The sequence below is a fragment of the Verticillium dahliae genome, genomic scaffold (genome assembly GCF_000150675.1).
Source record: "Verticillium dahliae VdLs.17 supercont1.8 genomic scaffold, whole genome shotgun sequence".
In the NCBI taxonomy this organism is placed as follows: Eukaryota; Fungi; Ascomycota; class Sordariomycetes; order Glomerellales; family Plectosphaerellaceae; genus Verticillium; species Verticillium dahliae.
The window spans coordinates 42,452-69,350 of NW_009276927.1; the positions used below are offsets into that span (position 1 = coordinate 42,452).

Below are 26,899 nucleotides of genomic sequence, written 5' to 3' on the forward strand. Positions count from 1 at the left end.
CGAAGCTCTCTTTTCGACACCGATCGACATCTGCTGTGAGTAGCAGGACGTGCTGCAGCTCACATCTGTTACCATGATCTCAAACATTCACCCTGTAAGTTTCCTTCAAGTTTGCTGTTCTTTTTTTAGGTTTTTTCACAAGGCTCTGCGTGGACTCGGCTTACAATCACGATAGTTGCATGATCCGTCCCTGATGCGGACGGCATGCTATGTGAATGGCGATTGGGTAGCGGCTGGCTCCAGCAAAACATTTAACGTTGAGAGTATGTGTCGCATCCGAGTCTCGCAAGGCTCAATCAAGACTGAGGTCATTTCTCCTGGGGAAACCATGCTGACCATGTTCTAAGACCCTTCAACGCTGGCATCCGTAGCTCAATGTCCTGATTTCGATGTTGAGGACACCGAGGCTGCCATCGAAGCAGCGCACCAGGCATTCGCATCATACCGCAAGACACCAGCTCGCACGAGAGCTCGATGGCTCCGCCGGTGGTATGAGCTCATGATCGAGAACGCCGAAGACCTGGCACGCATCATTACTCTCGAGAATGGCAAGCCACTTGCAGATGCCACGGCCGAGGTCCACTACGCAGCGAGCTTCTTCGAGTGGTTTTCAGAGGAGGCGCCGCGCATTTACGGCGAGACCATTCAGGCGAGCAACCCGAGCTGCAGGATCGTCACGCTCAAAGAGCCCATTGGCGTCTGTGGCTTGATCGCACCATGGAACTTTCCCGGCGCCATGATCACCCGAAAGGTAGGCCCGGCGCTGGCGGCAGGCTGCACCGTCGTCGTGAAGGCGCCGGCCGAGGCACCTCTTACGGCCCTTGCTCTCGCCGAGCTGGCGCACAGGGCTGGTATCCCCAAGGGCGTTGTCAACATTATCACGGCATCGGCACACAACACCATCGCGGTCGGGAAGACTCTGACGACCCACCCCATCATCAAGAAGGTGTCCTTCACCGGATCCACTGGCGTGGGCAAGATCCTCATGAGCCAGAGCTCTACCACACTGAAGAAACTCTCCCTTGAGCTGGGCGGTAACGCGCCCTTCATCGTCTTCGAAGATGCCGACCTCGATGTCGCCGCCCGGGGCCTAATTGCATCAAAGTTCCGCATCTCGGGCCAGACCTGTGTTTGTGCCAACCGCATCCTTGTCCAGCGCCAGGTGTACGACGCATTCACGCGGAAAGTCCTTGACATCGTCCGGACGTTCAAGGTTGGCGACGGCCTCAGCGAAACAACGACACATGGGCCACTCATTCACCAGCGCGCAGCCCAAAAGGTGGACGAGCACGTCAAAGATGCCGTCTCGAAAGGTGCTCGAGTGCTCCATGGCGGCGAGCCTCTGAAACATTTGGGACCCAACTTCTTCGACATTACTTTGCTCGCCGACATGGCGCCCGGAATGAAGATCTGCACAGAGGAAACGTTTGGTCCTATTGCAGCTTTCTTCGCATTCGACACGGAGGCGGATGCTATCGAGATGGCCAATGACACAGAAGTCGGTCTTGCCGGCTATTTCTTCAGCCAGGATGCGAGCCGCTGCTGGCGGGTAGCAGAAGCACTTGAAGTCGGCATGGTTGGGGTCAATGTTGGTAGGTTACCCTTGCAAGCCCACACGATACTGCATGCGTGATTTCGCAGTCCATTAACCTTTATCACAGGCTCCATTAGTGACCCAGCTGCGCCTTTTGGTGGCGTAAAGCAGAGTGGCTTTGGACGAGAAGGTAGCAAGTACGGTATTGATGAGTACCTGGTGACCAAAATGGTCATGACAGGTGTGAGTGAGTCGTGAGCCATAGAATCAAGAGGGGCCTGGTAGCCCATAGCGAGATATAGCATGCATCGTTTGCATAAAAAATACCATAGAGATGATTGTGTTGATAATTTCATGACTCTAGACCGTTGTCACGGGCCTCATCGGTTCTTTGAGGACGAGACGTCAACGCATTATGTGTCCCGGAACGCCAACCCACTTGCGCATGATCCCGGATCTGCTCAAGAATTCGCAAAGTCGAATTCTCCACCAAATACCCATCATCTGGAGCCATGGGCTGCCAGCAATTTCTGCGCCTCCCTTGAAGCAGGACGCCCGACTGAGCGTTCGAAGATGTGACGGTCGGGCAGGCCGTGCAAGGAATCGGCAGTGCGCAGTAGCACTTAGCCGGTATCCTTCACGTCCTGACCTGACTCAGGTATGCCGCCGCCGAAAGAGGCAAGAAAAACGCCCGGCCCCGTGTACTCGGCCATGGTCCTACCGGCCCCCCCAGACAAGGAACGAAGCCGTGTCACCCGGTGCATCGCTGTTCCGGCGGCTGCCAGTCAAGTCCCAGCCCCTCGAACACACGCTGCTCGGCCGTCACCATATCGGGCGCTGTCCCTTGATTCCCTCTCTCCAAATCGACCCAAGACCCGTCTGATCGTTTGCGTATGCCACTGCTGTCGAATTTGTACCCTAATTCCTTCTTACAGTACCTTCGCACATCCCTCTGGAAGGTCGTCCCGCCACTCCACCCTAGAACTGCGCAACCCACTGTCTTCCACGGGCTTATGATGATGTCGACACGCCGGTGTGGCCTGTCAGAAGCCGAGTCTTTGCTCCCCGGCTCCTGCCAAACCACCATGGCCTTATCGAGCGTGTCGAAACCCGCCCCCTTGGTCCTAGCAGTATCAGCCTTCCACGTGAGAGGCTTCTGGCCCCTCTCACTGTTGTGAGTGCTCAACGTAAGTGTATGCGTGATGAATTGTGCCTTCTCGAGAGATGCGACGAGCCTCTCGATAAACCTATAAGTGGCATCTTCGTCCGCATGGCTCAGAATAACATCGACGTCACCGCTGCTTTTTTTGCCTCGCCTGTGACCCCCGACAATGGTCAGCTGGAAGCCAGGCTCAATTTCTTGAGCTTGTCGAAGAATGGTGGCAGCAATGGCTTCCACCTCATGGCGTGGAATGGGTTGGAGGAACTCGTCATAATACTTGACTCCGATCTGCTGAACACGGCTGAGGCGGTCCCAGCCGTATTCAACTAGATCATCCAGATCTCGCCAGCCCTTTTTGTAAAACTCGCGAGCCGTCGTGTCACCGACGCCCCATATATTATAAAACAGGCGAAAGACGGGTAACCTTGCCTCCTGTTGTGAGGAATCGATCTCCCCAAGCGAGCCAGTTGTTTTCCACTGATGATAAAGCTCGGCAATCTTACTGCCACAACCAGGAAGTCTTGCTACTTCTGCCTTTGAATCAGTCTAGTTCTCGCATATCACCTAGTCATGACTTATCAGATATACTAACCAGGAGAAGTGGATATCGCATAAGGGTACGCCGCTACAGTGGCAATTGCAGTCGAATAGGCACGCACACCAATCTCATCACCGAGCAGTTTTCGTGTCGTTCGTATCTCTTTGAGTGCCTCTACAAATTCATTGTTTGGTGGATTGGCAGGTGTTGGTCTCTGACAAGAGTATGTGGTCCTCAAAAACGCTGGTATCGGAGGCATAGTCATCACAGCGTCATGTTCCGATGTTGTTTCTCTCAGTAAGCTGGGGCCTTGGGATACAGGAACAGACCTGTGAAGGCTTCGGCGCCCCGTCGAAATGCTCTGGCCCTTCTGAGCCACTGGCTGTTTTGACTCCGCAGACTCCGAATGTTGCGGCGACTTTGCCTTGCAACTTTGAATAACTTGACCTCGGTACAGCATGTAAGACTGCATAGGGAGCAGCGTTCCTGCTGCCAGCGACTCCGTCACCCATGCCAGCTTCAACACCCTGATTTCTTTCGCTGGCTTCGATGGTGTGGGGTCTCCGTCTTCGCTCGTAGAAAGTCTGATTCGTTTTCTTGGCCCGGTCTCCGATGGGTCAGAATTGACAGCTACGTCCAGTGGCTCAGTGAGGACATTCCTGTGCCGCAGTTCGAAGAGTGCTCTTTCTCGTTTAGAGATATTGCCGATGATGACGTCCGCCTCCAGTATATCATACGTTAATGAAGGAATACTTTCCTCAACCTCGTGAAGTCGTCCGGGATTTAGATGTGTGGGGAGAAGAAAGATTGAAGGAAATGGCAGGCTCATGTCGGCAAATCAAAGAATGCTCGCTATGCATGCGTTTTCGAGTCTGCTCATAGGAAACCATTCGTCAAGACATCATCGTGTTCTTGTAGGCGTGCTGTTGCTGTTTGCAGTGGGCATGAGGCAAGCATGAAGCGAAAGAGCATGCGGGGCAGGCAGGTTGACTACTGTTGGCCTTTGTTTATTAGCCCGCGTATGCTGTGGTGACGACGAATGATGTTCATCAGCGAATCACCATTCTGACATCATTGGTACATTTCTGCTTATCTTAACAGATGGACGCACCCAAAAATGTCTAAAAGTTTGGCCCGGTAACCATTTCTAGAGACGAAGGCCTGGATAACGCCTCGGGCCCCTGCAAACAACCTGAACACCCCCAGCATCATGGACGATAATGAAATGTTGTACGCCTCCGTGGCCATGCCTGAGCCAACTTCTCATGAAACATCTTCAAATTCGAGGTCTTCTTCGCTCTCGTCGCCTTCCTGCTGAGCCGGCGACTCAAGCTTGACTCGTTTTGCTGGCAAGTCGTCGGCGCTGTCTTCATGGGAATCTGCGCTTCTTTTATTCGCAGGCGTGGCAGCACTGGCTGGCGTTGCCCCGCTGGAGTTGTTGCCTGTCGCCACAACATCCTCGAAATCGTCCTCGTCCTCGTCTTCCTCGTCATCGCTGCCTTCTTCTGCAAGCGCCCGGGCAGCATCTGCTTCTTGCTGTGCCTTAATAGCCGCGAACATTTTTGCCATTTCCGAGTCATCTTGTTCCTCTCCGCTGCTTTTGATCCCCTCTTTCGAATCAAGTGCTTGCGTTTTCACCGCAGGGGTCGATCCAGAATTCGCCGTGAGATAGGATTCTCCCGTAACAGTGCTGTTGGACATCCATGAAGGTAGCGCATTTTGATGCGCAATCTTATCTTTCCTGGCCTGCTCCGCGGCCTTCTCTGCCTCTGACGGTCCGTCGGATGTGGATATGTTGACTGATAGAGACTTTGGGCCGATATTGTCCAGTCCTTTGACCGATGTAGGCTGGAGGGCTGAGACAAAACCGATGGGGCCCTGGCTGGTATCGGGCGCCAGCGGCTTGTAGGCACTAATGGCTATGTCGAATGTGTTCTCTGGTACGACCACATCATCGATACGCGGCAGCATCTCTGTGATGAACTTGAATTGCTCGTTCAATCTGGTTGACTCTTGATGTCCCGTCGAGTGCCGTTCCAAGTCATGTGTCAAGGGGTACTCGCAGTTGTGACAGAGGAACCCTGCGCTGCTGGCTTTGTCGAGCACCTCCATTTGGGTCCATTCGGCTTTGCACCGCTCGCAGAAGTATTCCTTGCGCTCGCTCACCGGAATGTTCGTGCCCTGTATCTCTTTGTCCACGGTGTACACCCGCCACTTGATTGCGTCGATGGCCTGTCGGTAATCGATGAAGTAGTATTGTTTGTTGATCGGTCGCTTCTGTTCCGGGTTATTCGACTGCTCCGGTCGCGTATATCTATGAACGATGGGGATTAGCAAGGGGAAAGATGTATGTGTGGAAGGTCGTTCCCGTACGATGTGATGAAGCGATCTTCTCGCAGCTTTCCGCAAAGCCTGTGTACCTCTTTTGTGTTCATTCCCAACATAAAGCGCAAGTCTTCGTCCTTGAGTCTGGTCTTCGTTAGTACCTTTGCGCCTTAGGAAGATTCGCGAATACGCGCTGAAACGTACGCCGAGTGAATAATTAGGGCGTCAATGACCAGGACATAGTTGTTGTCGTAGAAGGCTCGAACCACCTGCCTGACCAACGTCTTGGCCATGTCCAGTGGAGGCGCCATGCTCGTCGATCGAAGATTCCCAGGTGAAGTGACAGTGATGTAGTATTTGAATTAAGGATCATGCGACCAAGAAGGCAATCCTACGGCAGCAGAAGAGTTCAGGTTTGCGCGTGTGTCGATGTGTTGGGCAAGTGGTCCATCGCCGACAAGGTAGGAAGGTCAAGCGTCGCGCCAGCCGGTAGAATTGTTTGCGCAAGCCTGCTGAAGTGGGAATAGTTCGGTGGAGGCAGAGTCAATTTCACGCTAGTCTCTCGATTGTATATCCCGAAGTCGACTGTGATGAATCGTCGTGGGATGGTACTCGCCAATATATTGAAGGTGGTGGCCCAATGCTGGAACAAGGGACGAAAGTCGTAAACTACTGTCACGAACTTCAAAGCAGCCGTCAGATTCGATGTTGCCCACGAGTACTGCACCGAGCACTGGTGTTGGTGGGGTTTGTACGGGTCTGACCCACTAGAGCTGTGACCAATCAATACTACAGCTGGCTAATGCTGCAGGTACATCTGCAATGGATCAGCGCAGCCGCACAGGACTCTCAGCGCCGCTCTAACAGCCAGCGTGGTGCAAGCCATGTTCAAGCTCCCTTGCCCCAGATCAATTCAAAGAATGCAGCCAAACTGATGAGAATTTCCCGCAGCGGTCAATTGGAGAGAAGCAAGCCTAACACCAACCAAAACGCCAGGTCAACCGGTCATACCCGGTCGGAAGTGAACCGGATTGCATCTCGCGCCTAACGCACCACTGACCAAGTCGAATCCCCCTCGCCCAAGCATAACACACGACCTTCAGATTCTAGCACCCAGATCTCCAGATACCTGCGCAACAGGTTGCAGCAGGCAGAGGAATTGCACCCACGCCATCAAAACCTGTTCTTTCAAACATACTTTCGAAGCTATGCAGATTGTTAGCAAAAGAGTCGATAAATTTCAAAGTTGTGATCGCAGATAAAAGTAGACTTACGTCAAGCGTCAACGTCCTCGAGCTGTTGATTTCCTGGTCACGGTAGACTCCTACAAGGCTCTCGCTGTCCTGGAAAAGTCCTGCCTTGAGACTGATGACGACAAACTGCATACCGGGTCCGGCATGCTCCCGGATGTACTTCTTGATCTTGTCAACGTTGGCGTTGTCGAGCGCGGCATCAACCTCATCGAGGACAAAGAAGGGGCTCGGCTGGTAGCTGTGGATGGCAAAGAGTAGTGCCAGCGCTGCCATAGTCTTCTCGCCACCCGAAAGGAGATCCATGTCTCGGAATCGCTTGAGGGGAGGCATGGCATGGTATTTGATGCCCGCCAGGTAGGGAGTGTCGTTGTCTTCTTCCTTGTCCAGGTATGCTTGGCCACCGAGAGGGTACGCGTCAGAGCGTGTAAGATCCTTGTAGACGGTCTTGATCTGTTCCGAGATGTGTGTAAAGGCCTTGTTGAAGACCTCATACCTTTTCGTCTTGATCACGTTGAAGGCATCGCGAGCTTCTTTGAGCGCTACTCGCGAGTCTTCGAACTCGCGTTCGGTGTTCTTTAACCTGGTCTCAACACCTTCCAACCTCTCCATTGCCTTCATGTTAGGGTTGATCTTTTCTAACTCCGCCGCAAGAGTGTGTATCCTCTCCTTGAGGGTTTCGCTCATGCTCTCGTCATTGGACTAGCACACGCGTTAGCAGGCTGCTCCCCAAGTCAAACACACCGTCCAGAAGGAAGGGACCATGAGCTCACATTCTTCAGCTCGTCGCTCAGCCCATCAAAATCAATCATGATGCCATGATCATCGAGGGCAGCATCCAACATTCCGTCGTCCTCGTCGTCGAGGTCCATGGCATCAGGGTCCTGACGCAACAAGTTGTCCTCCCTAGGCAGGTTGTCCAATGACCCATCAACCAGCGGGATGTCGATTCCGTCCATCTTGCACTTTCTCAACAGCGCAAACTTGGCGGCACCGTCCTTTTGCACACTTGTTTCAAGGGCATTGATGTCCTTCTGCCTCGCTTCGATCTCTTTGCTGCGACTCTTGACCTCTGCCTTTGCCTCGGCGACCTTCTGGCTACGCTCTTGCTGCTCTGCGCGGGCGACCTGCAGATTCTCACGCAACGCATCCAGCTCGTCCGAGACCTCGCCCATTCTATCTTCGATCTCCGATTTCTGTTGTTCGTACGTTTGCAGGTCTTTCTCGAATTGCTTCAGCTTCCTCTCCATGGATGCCACGCGACCTTCAAAGTCTTTGAGTCTTGACTCGTTCCAGGCAAGGGTGCTCTTCAGCCTCTCTTTTTGGACTTCAAACCTGTTTCGTTCTTCTTCGAGTTGACGTTGCAAACCCTGGTGCTCTGCATCGTACGCTCGGATATTACTCAGACCCAACCTTTTGCAGAAGTCACCGAAGACTCGGTCCTCCACCTGTGAGATGGCTGCTCGGAAATTCTCCAAGGTTTCGGTTGTTGATCGTAGCTCGGCGTTCTTCGCAGCGTACTGAGGTTCCCAGTCATGAAGCTGCTGGGCTTGGTGGTCTCTTTCCCGTGACTTGCTGGCGTGGTTCTTCTCAAACTGAGCCAATTCATATTTGGCAGCCGCCAGTTGAGGCTCTAGCACTTGTAGATCAGTACGTAGGGTATCCTCCGCACGCCTATCAGTTGCCGGCAGGTTTTGTATTTCTTCGGTGTACTTGGCGGCTGTTCTCCTCAGAGCGTCGACATCGTGTTCCTCGAAGCGCCGTTTGCCGCCCTTGTGCTCGGGGCCCCGTCCACCAGTCATGAGACCTCCTTTGTGGATGACGGTACCGTCCAGCGCCACAGCCTTGACAGGGATTTTCTTCTCGTAACAAATATGTGAAGCCACGCGAAGGTCGTCACACACCACCGAGCTGCCGCAAGCATATGCCATGGCGCGTTCGTAAGCAGAGTCGAAGTCGATCGTGTCGATCGTAAGCCGCGCCCCGCTGATACCTTTGACAGCCGTGTTCACAGCGTTGACCTTGATGTTGTCAAGCGGAATGAACGTCATTGGTGGGATCTGGTTGTCCTTCAGATGCTGGACACACTGCATGCCCGTCTTCTCGGTATCCACGACAACGGACTCAAAGTCTTTGCCGAGGGCAATGATGACAGCTTCGTCAAACTTCTTCTGCTTAGGCTTGCAAAGATCTCCGATGCGACCCTTGACGCCAGGGTAAATGCGTTTGAGCGTGCTGACCGTCTCTTTCATGCGCGTCTCGCGATCGTTTTGGCGACGGCCGTCGTCTGCTTCATTCAACTGCCTGGCCACCTTCTGCAAATGCTCCTCAAGCTCGGTTCGTTTGTTATTTGTCCGCACCCGAGTGGAGTCCAGCTGTCTGAACTCCTTCTTCTTCGCATCGATTTGCTCAGAAAGGGTGGTGATGGTGTCCTTCGTAAATTTGGCGCGTTCTTGGATCGTCTCGAGTTCGCCATCTAGCTTTTCGACGTTGGCATTGAAGCCGTCGACTTTGCTCTTGAGACTATTGACCATGACTTCATCTGTCTTTTGTTGACGGACAAGGTTGTCGATCTTGTTTTGGTTGGCTGACGTTTTGGCGAAGACCTGACTGCGCAGAGCGTTGTACTCTTTGCGATCTTCGTCGCTGAGCTCCGTGCCCTGTTTTCTAGACCTTTCCTGAAACTCTCTTTCCTTGAGCTCCTGAGCCTTTTCGACAGTCTTGAGCTTCTTTCTATCATCTTCCAGAACTTTGACCTGATCGTCACGTTCTCTTCGTGTTGTATCGAGACGTTGGCGAAGAGCGCTTGCTTCACGAGTGCTCTGTTCCACTTTTTGATTGATGGGAACAAGGCTGTTCTCGAGTTCTTCGATCTTTCGCTCTTTGGCTCTGATGTGCTTGTCATGCTTGCTGACATCTCGTGTCGCCGCCGCGAGCTCTTTATGAGCGGCTTCCAGCTTCTTCTCAAAAGATGCTACGTTGCGCCTGAACTCTTGGAGGTTCTCCTCGTGATCCTTGATCTTGTCGTTGGACTCATCCATGCTGCTTTGGAGATGAAAAAGCTCCCACAGCATGCGATCAACGATGGCGCGGTCTCGTTCTTCAGTCTTCTGCTGGAAATTTTCGACCTCCCTCTTTTGCTCTTGGTATTGCTTGATCTCTGAGTTGATGCCCCGGCGCCGGTGAAGCTGAAAGCTCTGGTCCTCGGCGGCTTTCTCTGCCGCCGCTTCAAGACGTTCATAGTCGGCTTTGAACTCCAAGCTTCCCGAAATCTGCTCGATAAGACGCGTGAGGTCCTGAGGAGACTGAGCTGCAATGGCCTCGACATCACCCTGGAAAACCAGGAAGTTCCGCGCCTTGATCAGAATATTCTCGACCTCGAGGGCCGTGTTGTATTGCTGTGCGTTCACAACACGGTCGTTGATCCGATATTCGCTAGAACCTTGGCTTGTGATTGATCGCTTCCACTTCTGCTCATCGCCGGCATCGTCCTCGTACACAGCCATAACCCAAGCAGTCTTTGGGTCGTGGCGCGATGGCTTGTCACCGTTCGATTTCCCATCTGCGTCTCCATTGGCGCTCGGAGTGTCCGCAGATCCGTCGTCGTTTATTTTGGACGTCTTCAGGACGCGGCCACGGTAAACCAGGTCCTTGAGATGGGTTGAGCGGAGATGTGAAGACTTGATTCCTAGGACGAAGGAAATGGCGTCCATGCTGACGTGCGATAGCCCGTATTAGCAATGAGTCCTGATTCTCTTGTGCAATTTCTAGCATGCAGATGACAACAGGGAAGGAACAAGGGGAACGCACGAGTTGGACTTTCCAGATCCATTAGGACCGATGATGGAGGTGAAATAGGAGTCCCCGAATAGGAGGACATGATGCCCTTTGTAGGACTTGAAGTCTGCAAGGCGAATTAGTAGGCGTGGTGAAGCTGATGGGAAAAGGCGCAGCATACTGAACAGCTCGAGGCGGATGAGTTTGCCCATGGTGGTGGTGTGGCACGCGTGAATAGCAGTGTCAAGGCTTGTTGGAACAACCGTAAATCATTGGAGACCCCAATTTGGCCGAAATTGAAGAGGGCTTGTGTTGAGCCTGGCGACCTAGAGTGTCGATGTTGACCGAGGCTGTCGCGAAGATGGATGGAGTTCGGCGCGAAGAGGGGATCGTCGTGCATGCGTGTGCGCGTCGCAAGTTAGAAGCAGTCGCGTGTGGAAACGAGGATGCTAGTTGATTAACCGTGGTAACGTAAGTCGCAACAGGCGTTTGCCTATGCCTTCAGCTTCGCGTGGGCAGTTGAGTCGCACACTGCTTATCCAGGATCTATCGAGATGATTTACGAGTCTCCCACTTTCCACGCGCGTCAAGATGCGCCAGCACGCGACTTGGAGCAGTCCCCACAACGTTGGGCTGGTGGGTTGGCACTCACCCCACACAACGCGACGGACAGCCAGTCACCAGTTTGAGTGCGACCAAGGTCATGTGACTGCTCCAATTTGCAGGTCCCAGGGACGTGCAAGCCAACCACAGGGACCAGGCCATGCACCTGCTCCAACTACGGGCATCCAGTGATTGGGGGCCCTGAGGTACCTAGGTACCTAGGTGCGGTACCAACCTGTCTTATGGTGCCTTGCTTGTCCAGTAGACGGACAACAGGACATGCACATGCCAATTACCGATGATGCCTTCAAGGTACTTTGATTGTGAGTGAAATACCTGAGCCCAGCAAAAACCATGTGGGAAGGTTGAATGCAGTTACCTCTTCGCTTCTTGGGGCTACTTGGTTGCATATTGAACACCTGGGTGGATCAGGTACTTCAGTTCAGTTCACTCTGGAACACTTGCGACTTTAGCGGAGCAGACGCACAACCTCCCAAGATGCCATGTGACGCAACCTCGTGAAAATGGAGAGGCAAGACGGCGCCCGTGATCGAATGGAATTCGCGAGTCACTTGTTAGAGGTGTTTGAAGTGATGTGCTATGTAAAGGCGGATGCCATCTACTTCGCTACTTCCAAGAATGTCCCATAAAGCGTGCGAGCTCGAGGCTAGATCAAGCATTGAAGTCTCCACTGTTAACGAGTGACGTCGTAATGCTTAATCGTGTTCGTTATCTATCGGTCGCTCATCTAGCTCTCGGCCCTGGTCGACATACCTACTTGGATCCCGTGAACAACCATAGGGACGAAGGACAGCCCATCTCGTCATCAAGAAGACGTTAACCCAAGGCACCACCCTTTCTTCGATCCTTGCACTGCCCAGAGCCACACATATGGGACACACTTCTCACGAGGACAACTCACCAACTTATTATCCGACTCGTTCGCCCACCCTATTCCAGCCCTGTTCAGCTCACAGCCACCTCGACAACACGGGTATACTGATACACCGCCTTCGCGATCCAGCACCTTGCACTTGATCTTCGACGCTTGTTTCGTGATCAGGATCTGAGGTCATCCTACGAACCCGAGATGTAAGATCATGTACCCTTCGATGCCTGGCTATCGCAACTGCGAACAACCGGTCCCTGATCCATAAGGGTGTTGATCAACACGAACAAGCACTGACCTCCGTGCCCAGCTGCTTCAGCTATAACGAGCTACGAGTGCGAGAATGACGCACTCTAAGCCTGTCGACATGCGAACCTCGGAAGAGGGCCCGACATCATCACACGACGATCTCCCTGCTGTCTTCGATGCCAACGACGCTCCTTCGCTCAGCTCGTCCCCGCCCGACCACGATTCCTTAAACACTCCCAACATTGGGCCGATCACACCAGGAAGCCCAAGGTTGTCCCGACATCCCTCCTTCTCAGGGAGTAGCTCTTACCATGAAGACTGGGAGGCTTTCCCGCCCCTGGACCGCCTGTCGGTGCTTGATCTTCTTGATAACTTTGCACTGCCCCAACAACTCGAAAAGCTACAGAAAGGCATCTCGGCCCAGACACAGAAGGTTAAGAAATCGAGGGATGCGTTCAAGTCGAAGAGTCACCAGGCGCGAGAGCGCATGGTAGAGGAGTGGAGGCGCCGTGTGCCCACCGCTGACGAGCAGCTTGACCGCTATCGCAAACGGATGCGTGTCAGTGTTGACAAGCTGGGCAAGCAATGGGGCGACGCCAAGATCATTACTCTTCGAGAGAAGGTATCCTTCATCTGTGGTGTCATGAATATCTTCCTCAGCGGCTACCTCATCGGCGGGTTCCCGGAGTGGTTCCACATATGGTACACCATCCAGCTCCTCTACTTCATGCCGATCCGCTTCTTCACCTATCACCGCCGAGGCATGCATTATTTCTTGGCCGATCTCTGCTACTTCGTCAACTTCCTCCTCATGCTCAGCATCTGGGGTTTTCCTGGTTCAAAGCGACTATTCACCGCCGCGTACTGCTTGGCCTTCGGCAACAACGCTGTCGCTATCATCATGTGGAGAAACTCACTTGTCTTTCACAGCTTCGACAAGGTTACTTCGCTCTTCATCCATATCATGCCCTGTGCCACTTTGCATTCCATGGTCCATCTTTGGCCTGAGCAGCTCCAGGCCTCTCGGTACCCTGCCATATGGGCAATCAAGCATTCGCCCGCCGGGTCGCCGACTGCTTACGGCAACGTTTTCTCGATGCTAGCTTGGAGCTCCGTTCCATATGCGGTCTGGCAGTTGTCGTACTACTTCCTCATCACTGTTCGCCGCCGGGAGAAGATTGCCGCCGGCCGTCCCACTTCGTTTACCTGGCTTCGGCGCTCATACTCAAAGACATGGATCGGCAAGGTCGTACTAGCATTGCCCAACGCGCTACAGGAGCCCGCCTTCATGGGGATACAGTACAGCTATGCCGTGCTTACCATGCTTCCTTGCCCCATCTGGCTGCACAGTCGCTACGCCTCGGCTGGTTTCCTCATGGCTGTCTTTGCATGGAGCGTCTACAACGGGTCGACATATTACATTGATGTCTTCGGCAAACGGTTCCAGAAGGAGCTCGAGTCCTTGAAAGCCGAGGTCAGCCAGTGGCAGAACAGCCCAGAAATTCCGCTCAACTCGCCTTTGGTCACACCTCATCCAGACGGCCCGGTATCCGCCGAGCTGTCCACGGCTGTAGTCGAGGATGCCACCCCGCAGTTCAAGCCGGAGGTCAGCAGTCCACCCGGCGCCAAAGCTGCGGGGCTGTCCAGTGTGGACCAGATTCCTCTCCTCAAAGACGAGAATCTAGCTGCCGTATCTCGCTCGTCAGGCGTCGACGGCGGAGTCAAGGACGCTGCTCGTGCAAGGAAATCAGGCTGACCCCACAAGCTGGCGAATGACGTTCATCGGACATGCTGTGTTGCATCTTTGTCGTTGATATTTTTCGTTTTCAGGAATAGTTCGCGCGAGGCCTCTTGCTTTCGTATTGGTAGTACCTTATCATACTGACTTGCGGTAATGGGGAAGGATCCGGGCTTACGAGGAGCGTTTCCACCTCCACGAATAGTTGACTTGTTTTTTTTCACCAGCGTGATTAGGGTTGACGGTGCCGTTGTAATTCTCAGATACCCAGAGTAGGCTAGCGATATAGGTGCTGTAAGCAGGTAGTGATTTATTTCCATTTCTACTTTGTATCTCTCTGTTGCACCGTTTCTAGTCATCAAATACTCCCTAGTATATCAGGTATGGTGACTGTAGGACGAATTGTCGACGACCGTCTGAACTTGACATTGCTCGACATTCCGGTATAGTGTAATACAGTGAGAAAAAAAAGAATCCTGTAATTCTTGTTGACTAAACCACTGATCTCATCGAGGTAACGAAGCCCGTAAAGCTCTCCGATGATGCAAGTGGCAAGTACAGTCCCTGAGGATCATTCTACAAGATGTGTGCTATAGCTATCAATCGGCAGCTAAAAGTATGCGAATCAACAAATGAATGTCGCCAAGCCCTAGAGTTGGGTGTCATGTTTGGAGCGGCCTGATCAAGGGCCTTCGCAAGTGGGAAATCGCCTAGATGAGTATACTGTGCAGGATGCCATAGGGTTTGACCTCCGACTCAACAGCGTCACTATGCCTCAGACAGAGCAAGTCGTATTTTGAGGAACAGGTTCACGAGTGAACTTTGCAAGTTACAACCCATTGTAGTTTGTCATGAGTGAAGCAACGGTGCAGCGGCCTGTCGCTCACTCTTGCGTATTGACGACGAGACCTCGGACACAGATGAGAAACAACTACTGTCTATGTCCACAGCGGCATGAAGCGGACTTCCGCCATGGCAACCGAGCTCTGCGAGTGACGAACGGTATGCGGTAGCGAATCCAGCGTCTCGTCCAAATGAGCGGCACTGCTGTCAAACAAACCACATCGAACTTATAACAAGAGGCAGAACTGACAGGCTTTGCTAATCCCGGTACAGTTCAACAGGCCCACTGTGTTCTGCTTGTCACATCAGCGTGGTCCCCCAAAAAGAAAGGAATTACCTGGAAGCCAAGTTAAGCATGGCCTTGGATCATTACAAGAAGGGGCTGCGGCCAAGCTGTCATGGCATGCCCCACGCTGCATACGGCGGTGGTACAGTCAGCTGTTATTTTTTTCTTGGCGCTCAGTCGACACAATTACGGTTTAGGCGGACTCTATGAAGAATAAGGCGGACGGTCATCGAAAGTTGCATTGGTGTTTATCATCTCATCAAGCTGAATTGCATCGAAAGAGCCATGCTGAGGGGTGTGCGAAGCCGTCTCAAGATCGATGAAGGCGGGGAGCGAGAGTTACTGATACAGGTGTGATAGAAGTGGTCGCGAGGGAGGGGGATTGAAGGCGGCAGCTGGCTGGAAGTAGCGCGAAAAGTGCGAATCCATGGGGTTTATGCCCGTCACTGAGACAAAGCCTGTCGCGACGTGTAGCGTTGCCGAGTTGATTGTGTGCGAAAGCTACCAAAGAAATCCGTGCAGTGTAAACCGAGCTCTGAGGCGAAAAAAAACTGCCTGGTCGATTCTGTGCAGGCCAGCCTCGCTCTAACCGAAAGCGAGGCCATACCAGAGAAAGACGCAATCCGAAGAATCCCATTTTCGTTTCCCACCCTTACTAGTCGCATTGCACAAAAACTCCATTAGAAGACGGAAGGATCGAGAAAAGCCCGCCATGGTCGAAAGTACCAAGAGCGGAAGGAAGCGCGACAAATGGCGGTCCACATCGCGATAATTAGCGGGATCCTGTGCGCATTAGCCCGTGCCTTGTGAAGAGGTCGTCAGTAGTAATCCGAACCTCCACCGTAGGGCTCCCGTGCCTCGGAGCGACCACCGGCAGAGTCGCCATAGGCGGCAGCGGCAGCAGGAGCATCACGGGTGCGCGGAGCGTCACGCTCAGCTCCGCGGTCGTAACCCCTTTCGCGGTCATAGCCAGGGCCACGGCGGTCATCGCGATAGCGGTCACCGCCCTCGCGGCCTCCACCCTCGCGACCCCCACCGTCGCGGCCGCCCCCACTGCCGTAGCGGTCGACGCGACCACCGCCGCTGTAGCCATCATCACGCTCGCGACGGTCGTAGCTACCGCCACGGTCGTCACGGTAAGTGCGATCGTAGCCGCGGTCCTCGCGGTATCCTCCGCGATCCTCGTAGCGACGCTCATAGCCGCCACCGCCGCCGCCGCGGTAGCGGTAGGGGTCGTCGCGTCCATAGTAGCCGCCGCCGCCACCGCCGTAACCACCGCGGCGACGATCGTCGTAGCGGTCGTTCATGCGGCCACCACGGCCACCACCTCCGCCCTCTGGGGATTGATATGTCAACGTCACGGGTCGTTGTAGGATTGATGGGAATATGCTAGGACTTACCACGCTTGGGAGGACCGAAGTACTTGCCGGGGGTCGGGGTACGGGGACGGGCACGGCGAGCCTTCTCGATGCTGAGAGTACGGCCGTCAATCTGCTCTCCCTGGAGACCCTCCTTGGCAGCATCAGCTTGGTCGGAGGTGACCATCTTGACGAAGCCGAAGCCGCGGGACTCCTTGGTGTGGGGGTCACGCATGATCTGACACTTCTCAACCTCGCCATACTTCTCGAAGAGGCGCGTGACTTCCGACTCGGACAGGCGAGGGTGGATGCCAGTGACAAAAAGGTTGGAGCCAGGGTTGATGGCGCCATCGTCATCACCGCCCTTGGAAGCAGTATCGTTGTCCTTCATAGTGCTAGACGGAGAAAAGATGTAGCGTAAGCAATGGTCCAGTAGGCGTCATTTTTGGAGAGGGAGGAAAAGACAAAGAGAGACGTGACGTACCGATCACCATTACCGGATGGCGAAGCAGAGCGACGACGACCGCCATCGGCTTCGTCGCGCAGGGGACGGGGAGAGGCGCTGCGGTTATCGCGCTCGTAGCGAGGAGTCTCTTCTGAGGATCCAGTCATGTGAGCGAATGGAAATATGGGCAAAGACGTAGAATGGAGCGAAGACGATGGAATTCCCATCACTCATGACAGGAGGGATGATGAAGAAACTAACCATCGTAACGGTCGCCATTGGCGGTCTCGTAATCCATGCTGGTAGTGGCCATATCGTCTGATATGATAGAGACGAGAGTTTGATGTAGTGGCACGAGAGAAGATGGACGTGGATAGGTAAGGGATGGATGGAAGAATGCGAGGCTGTCGGGGGTATGGGTGGAAGCGAGGCAGCAGCGGAAGGCTCTGTCCGTTCGCGTTGGTGAAGGGTTGGAAGGGAAAAAAAAACAAACCCCAGGGGTAAGGAAGGAAAGAAGAAGCCTCAAAGGCTAAAAGCAGGTATATGAGGGAATCAATGCAGGAGCCGTGTCAGTGATTGATGCGGCAGCCGGCGAACGGAAGGCGATAGTGAGGCGTGGTGTAGTGAGGCTGGATGGCGACAAGTGCAAGGTGATGGACGTTTGTTGCAAAAGAGTGGATTGCGAGGTGGTCAACGAGGGAGGAAGGTCCAGGTCACGCACGGCACTGGGGCTTTGCAGCGTTGCCAGGCGCAAGGGGCTACGTGGGGCACGATCAAGACCTGAACCAGCTGGCAGGGCCCATCAGACAGCTATGGCAGCTGCCGGCACGTGACTGTGCTGAATTTGGGCACCAATTCTCACTCCTGCGCGTCACCAATGCTGTGCACCGTGGTCAGGTCGGTACTCCTACCCGGTAAGGTAGGAAGGTTCCTGAAGGTACCTTGCCTAAGGTACCGCCTTACCCAGGGCAACCGACGCTGCCGGGAGTACCTACCGAAGATGCCGACTACATACCTTACCTTAGGTACCTAGGTAGTCAAGCTTCCATGTGAATCGGACCAAAATAATTATGCTCGGAGTACAAACCGCTCCTATTACCTGACTGCATGTTGCTATCGTGAGTCTTCTCCTAGGTTGAATTGGGTGGCCTGACACTCACATTCCTGGCTGCGCCGACATTGTTGATAGGTCTCAGCCCCCCTGTTTGAACTTTTGATTCCCGAGGGTCGCATGGATACAATGAGGAAAGTCCGTCAATATGAAGGGCGGACTTCGGCATTGAGGCTTTCACGATCTGATGAAGCAAAAACGTGCTAGTAGAGTGAGTACAGGATGAACAGATCATGGTCGGCTATTGATCGGAACTTTCGCGTCCCTTCAAGACGTGGGTACAGGACATTGAGGTGCCTTGAGCTGGTCCCTTAATTCCCGTACGTAGGCGATACGCACCAGTGGCGGAAAACCCCCAGGTTTACGACGTTGATGTCGTCGAAGGAATCCTAAATTACGGGATTGGTGGATCGGGAGAAGTACTTCAGCAAACTCCCTAAAGTCCGACCCGTCGGATGCGGGAATCGCGAGTCGTATCTCGCTCGACCTGTTAGAAAGGCGGGGTACGGGTGTGCAAAGTCCTTGCGCCTATGGGGCCTTCTCGCAATTAACGGGATCGGGTAAACGTGTAGGATAGAAAGCGTCCGCGTGCAGCGTAGAAATGCCGCCAACCGAAAACTCGATAGAGGAGGGGGTGATCATAAACCCAGGCCCACGCGTGGGGGGCGTGCTATGCAAGAACAGTAAGGCTCGGAGACTCATCCCGAATTCCACCACGAACCTGTGCTGACCCATGGTAACAAGTTCATACCATGTCGGTTCAGATGTGGGTTAACCCTTTCGGACGCCCGGTCAGCTAGTTGGCGAGAGGCTGGACTGCCGTCGGTTTGTGACGGATCGGCGGTTCTTTAAAGAGTCCATCCCCAACCGTCTGGCGGCCTTTTTAAGAACCTAGGATCTGAAACCTTCGATCTCACGATACATTCTCGCCCCGCTAATTCTCTCTGTCCTGCTGCTCTCGAAACCCTGAGCAAATTCAATTGAGCGACAAGCAACCGAAACGCGTTTAGTACGCAGCCATCGCAAACCTTAGAACCACAATGTCGTCACTTGACGGCAAGGTTTATGCGTTCACTGGTGGCGCCAGTGGGATCGCCTTTGCAACCGCCAAAATCCTCGCGAGGCGCGGAGCCACGATCTGCATCGCCGATATCGACCCGGAAGCAATGAAGGAGGCAGAGAACTACTTCCAAGAACACAAAATTCGCTTCTCTATCAACACAGTGAATGTTGCTGTCCGGAGCCAGGTAGATGATTGGATTGACGGTATCGTGAAGCAGTTTGGACGTCTGGACGGTGCGGCAAACGTTGCGGGCGTCATCGGCAAACACCACGGCACACGCCCGGTCGCGGAACTAGATGACGACGAGTGGAACAAGATTATCGCTGTCAATTTGACAGGATGTATGTACTGTATGCGGGCCGAGCTTCGAAATATTGTCGATGGCGGTTCCATTGTCAACGTATCTTCGATCCATGGCCTCAAAGGTATGTCACGGTGCCTTCCTCCCCACAGTACCTTGGCCACAGCCAACTGATTGCGTCTCAGGATTCGCGAATCACGGAGCGTACGATGCCAGTAAGCACGGCATGATTGGCTTGACGAAAGCCGCGGCCAAGGAGAACGGCGCGCGCGAAGTGAGGGTGAATGCGGTGGCGCCGGGCGCCATATTCACACCATTGATGGAGAAGAACTGGAAGGCCGCTGGACGGCCGCTGGACGCACCGTTTGACGAGCCGACGGCGTTTCAACGGCAAGGAACCTCCGAAGAGTGTGGTAATGTCCTAGCCTTCCTGCTCGGCCCCGAAAGCACGTTTGTGAGCGGGTCCGTGTATGAGGTGGACGGAGCATGGCTGTGATGGCCGCCTGCAGCAGACAGGCATATCGTCGTGGATCAACATAAGCGGAATAGCGATGCATGTAAAGGCGTAGGGAACGCTGGCCAAGACGTCTTGGCTCTTGACAGGGAGATGCTCCGTAGGCAGCTAGCGTGTTGTTATTCTTTCACCACACATCACCCGGGTCGACCTCGTGCCTCTCGCCGTCGTCCCGGATATGTTGTAGCTTGGTATCCCGCTTACATGGCTTCCGCATGTCGAAGGCATCTTCACTGGAAGCCTTGGGATCGGTGGCATGGTCGCCGTAGTAGTCTTTCACCACGCGGAAAACGCTATACCCCATGCCCTTGTAGAAGTTGATGGCTCGGTGGTTGCTGGTCCGAACGAAGAGGTCAACAAACCAAGCATCGTTTGCGTCAGCTGCGACCTCCAGCTGCTCCGTCAGGATTTTGCCGATGCCTAGCCTGCGAGCCTCCGGTGCGACGGTCAGGGCCGTGATGTGTGCGTGCCAGGGCAGGTAATGCTCGGAGAACTTGTAGATATCGGGAGACGATTCAACCTTGCCCATGACTGGCGATTGAGAGAGTCAGTGGGCGCCAAAAACGCTTGAGAGGAAACGGTTACATACTGTAGCCAATAATGTTCCCATTCATATCCTCGCAGACCTGGAACAGGGCTGGCCATTTGGCATGATATTGAAGGTAGAACGCAAGCTCGTAGGTTTCCGTCAGGGGGTCGAGGTTGCATTTTGAAAACTTGTCGACATCGTCAGGGACGAAGCGCCGGAAGGTGGCCATGGTGCGCTCGTTGCCAATCAAAAGTGGTAGCTAGAACCAGCGGGAGGAGTTCACGACGGTTGATCGCCGACTGACCGATTGGCCTCGAAAGAACTTCGATATTCTTGTGGCAGCGTCCGTTGCTGGGCGGTTGGAGGGGTTAATTCTACCGATAGAACGATATGGGCAACGTCGTATCGCGATCGCGGGGTCCCGTCTTGGTCTGTCATCTTTGCTCAAAGGGACGGAACCTTCGTTAGGTAATCGTGGAGGGCCTGGCAAGCCTGGCAAGCCTGGGAATGCAGGGGGCTCTTTTTAGGGGGGGGGCGGCGTCCGGCAAGGATGTACGGGACGCACCACCAAAGCAGGCAGCCTGCACTCCTGCCAGTGGCCTTGACCTCCCTTTCATACCTACCTACCTCGGTGCGTTCATCATCAAGGGTGTTTTGCCCCCCTCCAGGAAGTGATCTTTGTTCCAGATCTTATTCCAGTTCTCGTCCCATCTTCAAAGACGGCTGGGGTCGAAGGACTCCCCTTCTTGAGCCCGCGATTTCCAGTGTTTTGCTTTGTTTTGTCATTGGAGGGGGCCAATCACAACTAGACACGAACTGGGGGCAGCCCGTGGCATGCCTATAGCAGGTCCCCTTGGTCCCCTACCACGTCAATCTCGTCTCATAGCTTTCATCTGATATTGTCCTACGACGTTGAGGCAGGGCGGACCACCAACTGCCCTGATAGTCCCCATCGTCTCCAGACGCGGCCTGCCTCGTTCCCTCTCCAACTGCATCGTCGCGAGAAGAGTCATATTGCACACGAAGCGACGAACAACCATCGCTGCCAGTTCACCGCCCGCGGCTGTCCCATCCGCCCGGCTCCTTCGCCTGGTCTTTAGCACCCCCCTCCTCGCACCCAGGTCCTGACCGCCGACAAGACGCCTGAATATCTGAATATCGTCCACGCGTTTACTTGCATCGAGAATGCCTTCCTCCCCACGTACCCCGAGGCATTCCCGCCACCCCTCCAGTATCGACGCGTCCTACCAGTATAACAGCACCACGTCCTCGCCACGAGACCGACGACGCTCCAGATCCTCGTTGCATGATCCCGCAACGCCCATTGGGACCAGCTTCAATAACCACGATGGTCTCGACATCGGCATTTTCAGCAGCGGGGGCATGGGTATGGTGGCGGGCAACGGCATGGGCAACTTGGCCGACGAGCTGGCTGATGCGTTCTCGGACTCTGGTGAGGAGGGCGAGTATTACGAAGAGGATACACTGGACCCCGAACAGCGAACGATTGAAGGAAGAGAGGGCATCGATGGTATACGGGACAGCGGCGTTGACGTTGCGGAAGAGGTCACTAGTGGCGTCACGAAGCCCACCAACCTGAACGTGCCTTCACCAGTGCGTAAGGGCCATGCGAGGTCAGGAAGCGGATATGATGGGAGCGAATACGGCTCGGAATCGGATCTGGACTCACCAGGCATCCCTCCAAGTTTGATCGCGAGAATCGATGCTGTTGAGGCGCTGGCACGAAGGGGCACGGAGAACAACGGCAGCCCAGCAGACGGCGTCTTCGCGCGTGTAACAGAGAGCCTCAAGGACCTGGGGTCCCAAACAGGCGTGGAAGGAAGCGCGACAAGGTGAGTCTTCTTGGTGTAAGCTTGCCGTCACGAGTTGCAACTGCTGACGTGGTCGACGCAGGCTCATTACTGCGCACGCCGCTCTCACGACACACTTGTCACATCAGACTCGCCAGATGCACAACCTGACTTTCCCGCTGCTCTCGCCTCTTGTTCCGCCGCCAGATCCAGAAGTTGTAGAGGAGCTGCTGCCGCTTCTTCTCGAGTTGTCCGAATCCATGCCTCGCCCCATCGCCAAGGCGCACGACTCCCTGACAGCTCTGCACACCCTCACTTCAGACCTCATCTCAAGCTTGAACTACCTTTCCGACACGTTGCACATGTCGCGCCAGACGACCCTCACAGCGACCCGGCGCCTCAAGAGCGCCAAGGAGCTTGTGGCCGAGATGAAACGAGAAGAGGAGCTGCGCGACGAAGGCGAGCGATGGCTTACGCGCGGCAACTGGGGCGAGAGGCTCGAGAACCGCGAATGCGCCGGCGTCTGCGGAGACGTAGTTGGCGGCTTTGAGGAGGTCTGCAACGGATGGCGAGCTAGGCTGCTCGAGCAGGCAGGGTCCGCCCCCGCCTGATCAATCGGGTAGGCCTGCTGAATTTTCCTGCTTGTGCCCCTTTTTTTGCGTTGAGCGAGAGCAGCTATATATCCACTGCTCTCAGGAGCTGCAGCTCAGCATGGCCGTGCGACAATGAACTCAGAGCCTCCTGTGTGCTTGGCGAGGTAGACAAGGAGGGGGCCGACTTCTGGATAGAGAGGACGTCTCCCGGCAGACGCAAGTCGCTATGAGACACACCGTAACGAGACCAAGATGATAGACCACGTACATGGGCCTGCGAGTTACACTTGATATGATTCATGTTCTTCAACCTTATCAATGAACCTTAAGTGTCTTACGTGTCAACCGGTGCGCATCCTTGCCTTTTCCTTCCTTTTTCCCGCCTTCTGCTATGGAAACCTTCAGCGTGACATTTCATGGGATACGTAGGGATTCACCGCAAGTCGGTAATCACCGCAGGTGGGACACAAACCACGAAGACAAAAATCAGATTATATATGCTACTTTTATTTAGAGGAAGTGCATGGAACGCGTGGGTATCGGTACATCTGACATCAAAACAAATGCTCACTCTCTCCGGTAGTGACTGGGGACTTGCCTCGCAGGCGCCGTTCACTCTTCGCCTAGGCGGAGGGTGTACGGCGTCTCCGGGCGATCTGTGCGGCTGGTTTCCCATGTCCCCCGGCTGCCTGGCCGAGCGTCGCCAACAGTGCTGGCTTCGGGATCCCTGTTCATGACCGCGAAGCTGCGTAGGCTCATATTGTCCTCGTTGTGTGTCGTCGGCGGCTGCGACGTTCCGTGACGCTGCACTTTGACTGCAGGCGCCTGCATGTGCCGCGGGAGGGGGTCTACCTCGTCGTCGACGAGGACGACCATCCAGACGCCGACAGCGCCGTTGCTGCCCACCAGCGGCGTGCAGTGGATCCAGCGCGGCCGGCCCTCAACACCCGGCTTTGACGACCACCGTATCTTGGCTGTGACGCCATGCCCGTCCGCGAACGCCTGAGTGAGTCCTTCGCGGACACGATCGGACCCCCCTATCTTGCTCATGAAGGGCGATTGCAGGATTCCGGGTACCCGGAGCGATGGCGAAGCAAACAGGATGCGCAGGCTGGGATATGGTCGGACAAGAAGATAATGCGAGTAGATCCCCGTAAGTTTGCCGCTGGATGCTGTTGGTGATGATGGCTGGCTCTGCGCCGCCAGTGACTCCTCTCTCAGCAAGATGCGAGGCTTGTTCCAGTTCGTCGGCCCGCCATTGGACTGATCCGCCTCCCCCTGCTTGACGCGGTACATATCCCCGCCACACCGTCGAACAGTCTCCAGCTCGGTCGAGTTGAACATCTCACAGAGATCTTTGAATTCATCCTTCGACTCCTCTTCGGGATTGTGATCAGCATCACCGCCGGGTTCCTTGGCTTCGTACTCTGCCATGAGTTTCTTCATGGCATCAAGCCCAGAACTCTCTTTGACAAGTCCAGAAACGTCGACTTGGGCCCCATGAAGTATCTAATTGTGCCTCGGCTGTCGTACAGAGGGGCCATCATGAGAAGATTCATGAAAGGCGACCCATCACGGCGGTAGTTGAGAAAGGTCTCGTAGCATTCCTTGCCGGCCAGCAATTTATCCCGTATTCTCTGAACACTGAATGGGTTGGTCTTCGGCCCCTGAAGGAAACGACAGTTGCGTCCAATAACATAGTTCATGCCATACTGGGTCGTTCGGTAGAATTCTGGAGTCACATGGTCAGCATCCACCCGTCATCGTCTCACTCACTTCACAAACACACCTTCAGAAGCAAAGACGATGGGGTTATCCCGTCGAGAAGGGTCAGTCAGACAGAAGACCTCAGCGAGCCCCTCCGACATCTCCCGCAGCTGAACAGGTAAAGTGCCTGTGATCCGTCGCTTAATCGACACACTGACTGTTTGCGTCCACAGATGCGTGATGTACGCAGGCAGGTCTTCGCGGGTCAGTGCCTCAAAGGCAGCCTCAGCCTTCTTCTCCAGAGCCGTGTTGGTAGTCTTGCCGGGCCCTTCGCTAGTGAAGTCGTGGCCATCTGTGGCGTCCAGTGCCCGGGAAATGGCATTAGCGTACGCAATGGCTCGCAATGCCTTCATCGAGTCGAGGTAGTACGTCAAGAGCGGCAGGGATTCGCGGCGCGCTTCAGCCAGGAAGTCTGTGAACTTTTGAAGAAGCACGTAGTCGGAAAATATGCCCTTAAGGTGCTCCTTTGAGAACAAGACTTCTGAGCGAGTTTCAAGCGAGTGCTGCCGACTGACTCCCTGGTCTGGTGCCACGAGGTCGAAGGAGCCAGGTTCAAGCTCTTCGTCTGGGATGGGCTCCAGAAGATCATCATCGCTTAGACCTTTGGTCTGCAAGGGGACCAGAGACGTGGCGTTGGTCTCGTACGATGAGCGCGTAGAGTTGGCTCGCGACCTGGTGGAACGTGTTGGGGCACTCTTTGGTGGCGGACTCAACGACTGCGCACCCCTCGGCGCAGAGTAGTCGGGATCTGGTGAGATCACTCTTCCCCGCAGCGGCACCTCTGTGTGCTGGAAGTGTTGGCTTCGAGTAAATATCGTCAGCATCGTCGGCGTAGAGCATGGCCATTTCTCATCATACCTCGGCTTCCTCCTGGAGTGCAACACTCTTGGGCTTACAGGCCCTTGGGGGACCCAATTAGAGCCGTCATCCTCCCACGGTGTAGGGCTAGTGCCGGCAGCAACAGGCCCTTGTCGCCGGAGAGGGATATCAGGGATATCGGCGCCAATATCCTCCATGCTGAGGCTGTGCTGGCGCATAGGATCATGACTGACTGCGGCATGACGGCTATCCGGTTTAGAGACAGCGTCGCCGCGGCGGTGCCGGTGTAGGATGTTTTCTCCCAAGTGGAGGTGCGGCATGACGAAGTGATGAGTTAAACAGCCGAAGGATAGAAGAAGTTCGTAGGCACAAAGTGGTCGAGCACAGACTTCTTCAGTAGCGTATAACAGGTAGCGTTCTGTTCCACTACTGCATGGTTGTTCATGGAACATGTCAGTCTCACAAGGCAGAGGCGAGGCAGGTGTCTTAGTATATGTAGATAGCAGCGGTAGACAGGCAGACCACGGACAGACAGGGGATCAGGATTTCCAAAAAAGAAACAAGCTGCGGACGCAGGAGGCTGACTCGGCTCGTGTGCTCACCAACAGGCATGTCTAGCACTCCTGCAGCCTCTCGTTTGCTCGTTGGGTGGTTTGGATGGAGTCTGGCTGCGAACCCGACTACATCCTCGATCGTGGTGGACTTGCCGATCTCATCAACGAGCCTAGCGGAGCGATCAGACCCTGGCGGGGGGAACAAACCAATATCGGTTCGCACCTCAGGTCCCTACAAGTATTCAGAACCAGCTGCCAGATACGACGATCGACGGGGGGCCGTAGAGACGGCTTTAGTCTCTAAGCTAAAATGGGTTGGCTTGAGCCAACGACGTCAGTCTGGTACAGTAGCCGCCACGGCATGAACCGAACTGCTGCAACTGCCGCTCGAAGTGAGTTCGCATTGTGGTATCGTCGGGTGGTAGTCGTAGCCATGGCTAGCAAGCTGAGTTTGCATCGAGGGTTTGCATCGAGGGCGACAGAAAGGCAGATCGATGCGAGCATGTCACATCCATGACGAGGGGAGACCTGCACCATGCAGGTTGACCAGGATGATGCCTGACATATTGAGCAAGCCGCAAGCCATGATACAAAAGCAGACAGTAGACGCCGGGGCCTTCTATGGCAATTTGACAAGATGGGAAGAGGCGTGGGTGACAGCGGTAATGACAGATGGCGAATGTCCCGATGGGGAGGTCAAACAGCAGGCGGTTGAGGTGCTGATGCTGGTGGAGACGCTGCCGAGACCCTGGAAAATGGGCCCAAAGGCCCAGATTGGGGTCATGATGCCCCGACGCCCGGGCTTCTGCGCTGCCGCGGGCTGTTGGGTGGAGACCTGGA

General features: G+C 54.6%; 11 protein-coding genes across 11 annotated transcripts; 4 read left to right on the plus strand and 7 right to left on the minus strand.

The window, feature by feature from the left end:
* Window positions 1–73: 73 nt before the first annotated feature.
* On the plus strand, window positions 74–1,792 carry VDAG_04572 (succinate-semialdehyde dehydrogenase; the record flags this gene model as incomplete). Its single annotated transcript, XM_009654176.1, has 4 exons — window positions 74–94; window positions 176–263; window positions 348–1,592; window positions 1,662–1,792. The coding sequence occupies 4 exons, from the start codon at window positions 74–76 to the stop codon at window positions 1,790–1,792; spliced, it is 1,485 nt and encodes a 494-aa protein (XP_009652471.1).
* Window positions 1,793–2,285: 493 nt separating this feature from the next.
* On the minus strand, window positions 2,286–3,499 carry VDAG_04573 (DNA polymerase lambda; the record flags this gene model as incomplete). Its single annotated transcript, XM_009654177.1, has 2 exons — window positions 2,286–3,220; window positions 3,289–3,499. The coding sequence occupies 2 exons, from the start codon at window positions 3,497–3,499 to the stop codon at window positions 2,286–2,288; spliced, it is 1,146 nt and encodes a 381-aa protein (XP_009652472.1).
* Window positions 3,500–4,497: 998 nt separating this feature from the next.
* On the minus strand, window positions 4,498–5,935 carry VDAG_04574 (transcription initiation factor IIE subunit alpha; the record flags this gene model as incomplete). Its single annotated transcript, XM_009654178.1, has 3 exons — window positions 5,764–5,935; window positions 5,608–5,703; window positions 4,498–5,548 (listed from the first exon to the last, which is right to left on the minus strand). The coding sequence occupies exons 1-3, from the start codon at window positions 5,850–5,852 to the stop codon at window positions 4,498–4,500; spliced, it is 1,236 nt and encodes a 411-aa protein (XP_009652473.1). The 5' UTR covers window positions 5,853–5,935.
* A 546-nt stretch (window positions 5,936–6,481) lies between these two features.
* Window positions 6,482–11,083, minus strand: VDAG_04575 (uncharacterized protein). Its single transcript, XM_009654179.1, has 5 exons — window positions 10,768–11,083; window positions 10,620–10,713; window positions 7,583–10,523; window positions 6,834–7,511; window positions 6,482–6,765 (listed from the first exon to the last, which is right to left on the minus strand). The coding sequence occupies exons 1-5, from the start codon at window positions 10,796–10,798 to the stop codon at window positions 6,748–6,750; spliced, it is 3,762 nt and encodes a 1,253-aa protein (XP_009652474.1). The 5' UTR covers window positions 10,799–11,083; the 3' UTR covers window positions 6,482–6,747.
* A 1,338-nt stretch (window positions 11,084–12,421) lies between these two features.
* Window positions 12,422–14,083, plus strand: VDAG_04576 (uncharacterized protein; the record flags this gene model as incomplete). The annotated part of the gene is made up of 1 exon (XM_009654180.1): window positions 12,422–14,083. One exon carries the CDS (start codon window positions 12,422–12,424, stop codon window positions 14,081–14,083), a length of 1,662 nt encoding a protein of 553 aa, XP_009652475.1.
* Window positions 14,084–16,012: 1,929 nt separating this feature from the next.
* On the minus strand, window positions 16,013–17,605 carry VDAG_04577 (RNA-binding protein; the record flags this gene model as incomplete). Its single annotated transcript, XM_009654181.1, has 4 exons — window positions 17,259–17,605; window positions 17,037–17,148; window positions 16,595–16,947; window positions 16,013–16,530 (listed from the first exon to the last, which is right to left on the minus strand). Exons 1-4 carry the CDS (start codon window positions 17,308–17,310, stop codon window positions 16,013–16,015), a joined length of 1,035 nt encoding a protein of 344 aa, XP_009652476.1. The 5' UTR covers window positions 17,311–17,605.
* Window positions 17,606–18,636: 1,031 nt separating this feature from the next.
* On the minus strand, window positions 18,637–18,843 carry VDAG_04578 (uncharacterized protein; the record flags this gene model as incomplete). Its single annotated transcript, XM_009654182.1, has 2 exons — window positions 18,637–18,778; window positions 18,830–18,843. The coding sequence occupies 2 exons, from the start codon at window positions 18,841–18,843 to the stop codon at window positions 18,637–18,639; spliced, it is 156 nt and encodes a 51-aa protein (XP_009652477.1).
* A 305-nt stretch (window positions 18,844–19,148) lies between these two features.
* Window positions 19,149–19,968, plus strand: VDAG_04579 (3-oxoacyl-[acyl-carrier-protein] reductase; the record flags this gene model as incomplete). Its single annotated transcript, XM_009654183.1, has 2 exons — window positions 19,149–19,596; window positions 19,658–19,968. 2 exons carry the CDS (start codon window positions 19,149–19,151, stop codon window positions 19,966–19,968), a joined length of 759 nt encoding a protein of 252 aa, XP_009652478.1.
* Window positions 19,969–19,992: 24 nt separating this feature from the next.
* VDAG_04580 (N-acetyltransferase) lies at window positions 19,993–20,858 on the minus strand. Its single transcript, XM_009654184.1, has 2 exons — window positions 20,576–20,858; window positions 19,993–20,517 (listed from the first exon to the last, which is right to left on the minus strand). Exons 1-2 carry the CDS (start codon window positions 20,742–20,744, stop codon window positions 20,114–20,116), a joined length of 573 nt encoding a protein of 190 aa, XP_009652479.1. The 5' UTR covers window positions 20,745–20,858; the 3' UTR covers window positions 19,993–20,113.
* Window positions 20,859–21,700: 842 nt separating this feature from the next.
* Window positions 21,701–22,937, plus strand: VDAG_04581 (uncharacterized protein; the record flags this gene model as incomplete). The annotated part of the gene is made up of 2 exons (XM_009654185.1): window positions 21,701–22,368; window positions 22,430–22,937. The coding sequence occupies 2 exons, from the start codon at window positions 21,701–21,703 to the stop codon at window positions 22,935–22,937; spliced, it is 1,176 nt and encodes a 391-aa protein (XP_009652480.1).
* Window positions 22,938–23,531: 594 nt separating this feature from the next.
* Window positions 23,532–25,702, minus strand: VDAG_04582 (uncharacterized protein; the record flags this gene model as incomplete). The annotated part of the gene is made up of 3 exons (XM_009654186.1): window positions 23,532–24,381; window positions 24,453–24,651; window positions 24,709–25,702. 3 exons carry the CDS (start codon window positions 25,700–25,702, stop codon window positions 23,532–23,534), a joined length of 2,043 nt encoding a protein of 680 aa, XP_009652481.1.
* Window positions 25,703–26,899: the final 1,197 nt, after the last annotated feature.

Excerpts from the sequence above, each read along its gene's own strand:
- VDAG_04575 (XM_009654179.1), bottom strand. The coding sequence starts at position 10,798 with ATGGGCAAACTCATCCGCCTCGAGCTGTTCA. Across the intron at positions 10,714-10,767 it reads CATCCGCCTCGAGCTGTTCA|ACTTCAAGTCCTACAAAGGG; the intron begins GTATGCTGCGCC and ends TTCGCCTTGCAG. Across the intron at positions 7,512-7,582 it reads TGAGCGACGAGCTGAAGAAT|TCCAATGACGAGAGCATGAG; the intron begins GTGAGCTCATGG and ends CGCGTGTGCTAG.
- VDAG_04580 (XM_009654184.1), bottom strand. The coding sequence starts at position 20,744 with ATGGCCACCTTCCGGCGCTTCGTCCCTGACGATGTCGACAAGTTTTCA. Across the intron at positions 20,518-20,575 it reads TGGGAACATTATTGGCTACA|TCATGGGCAAGGTTGAATCG; the intron begins GTATGTAACCGT and ends CTCAATCGCCAG.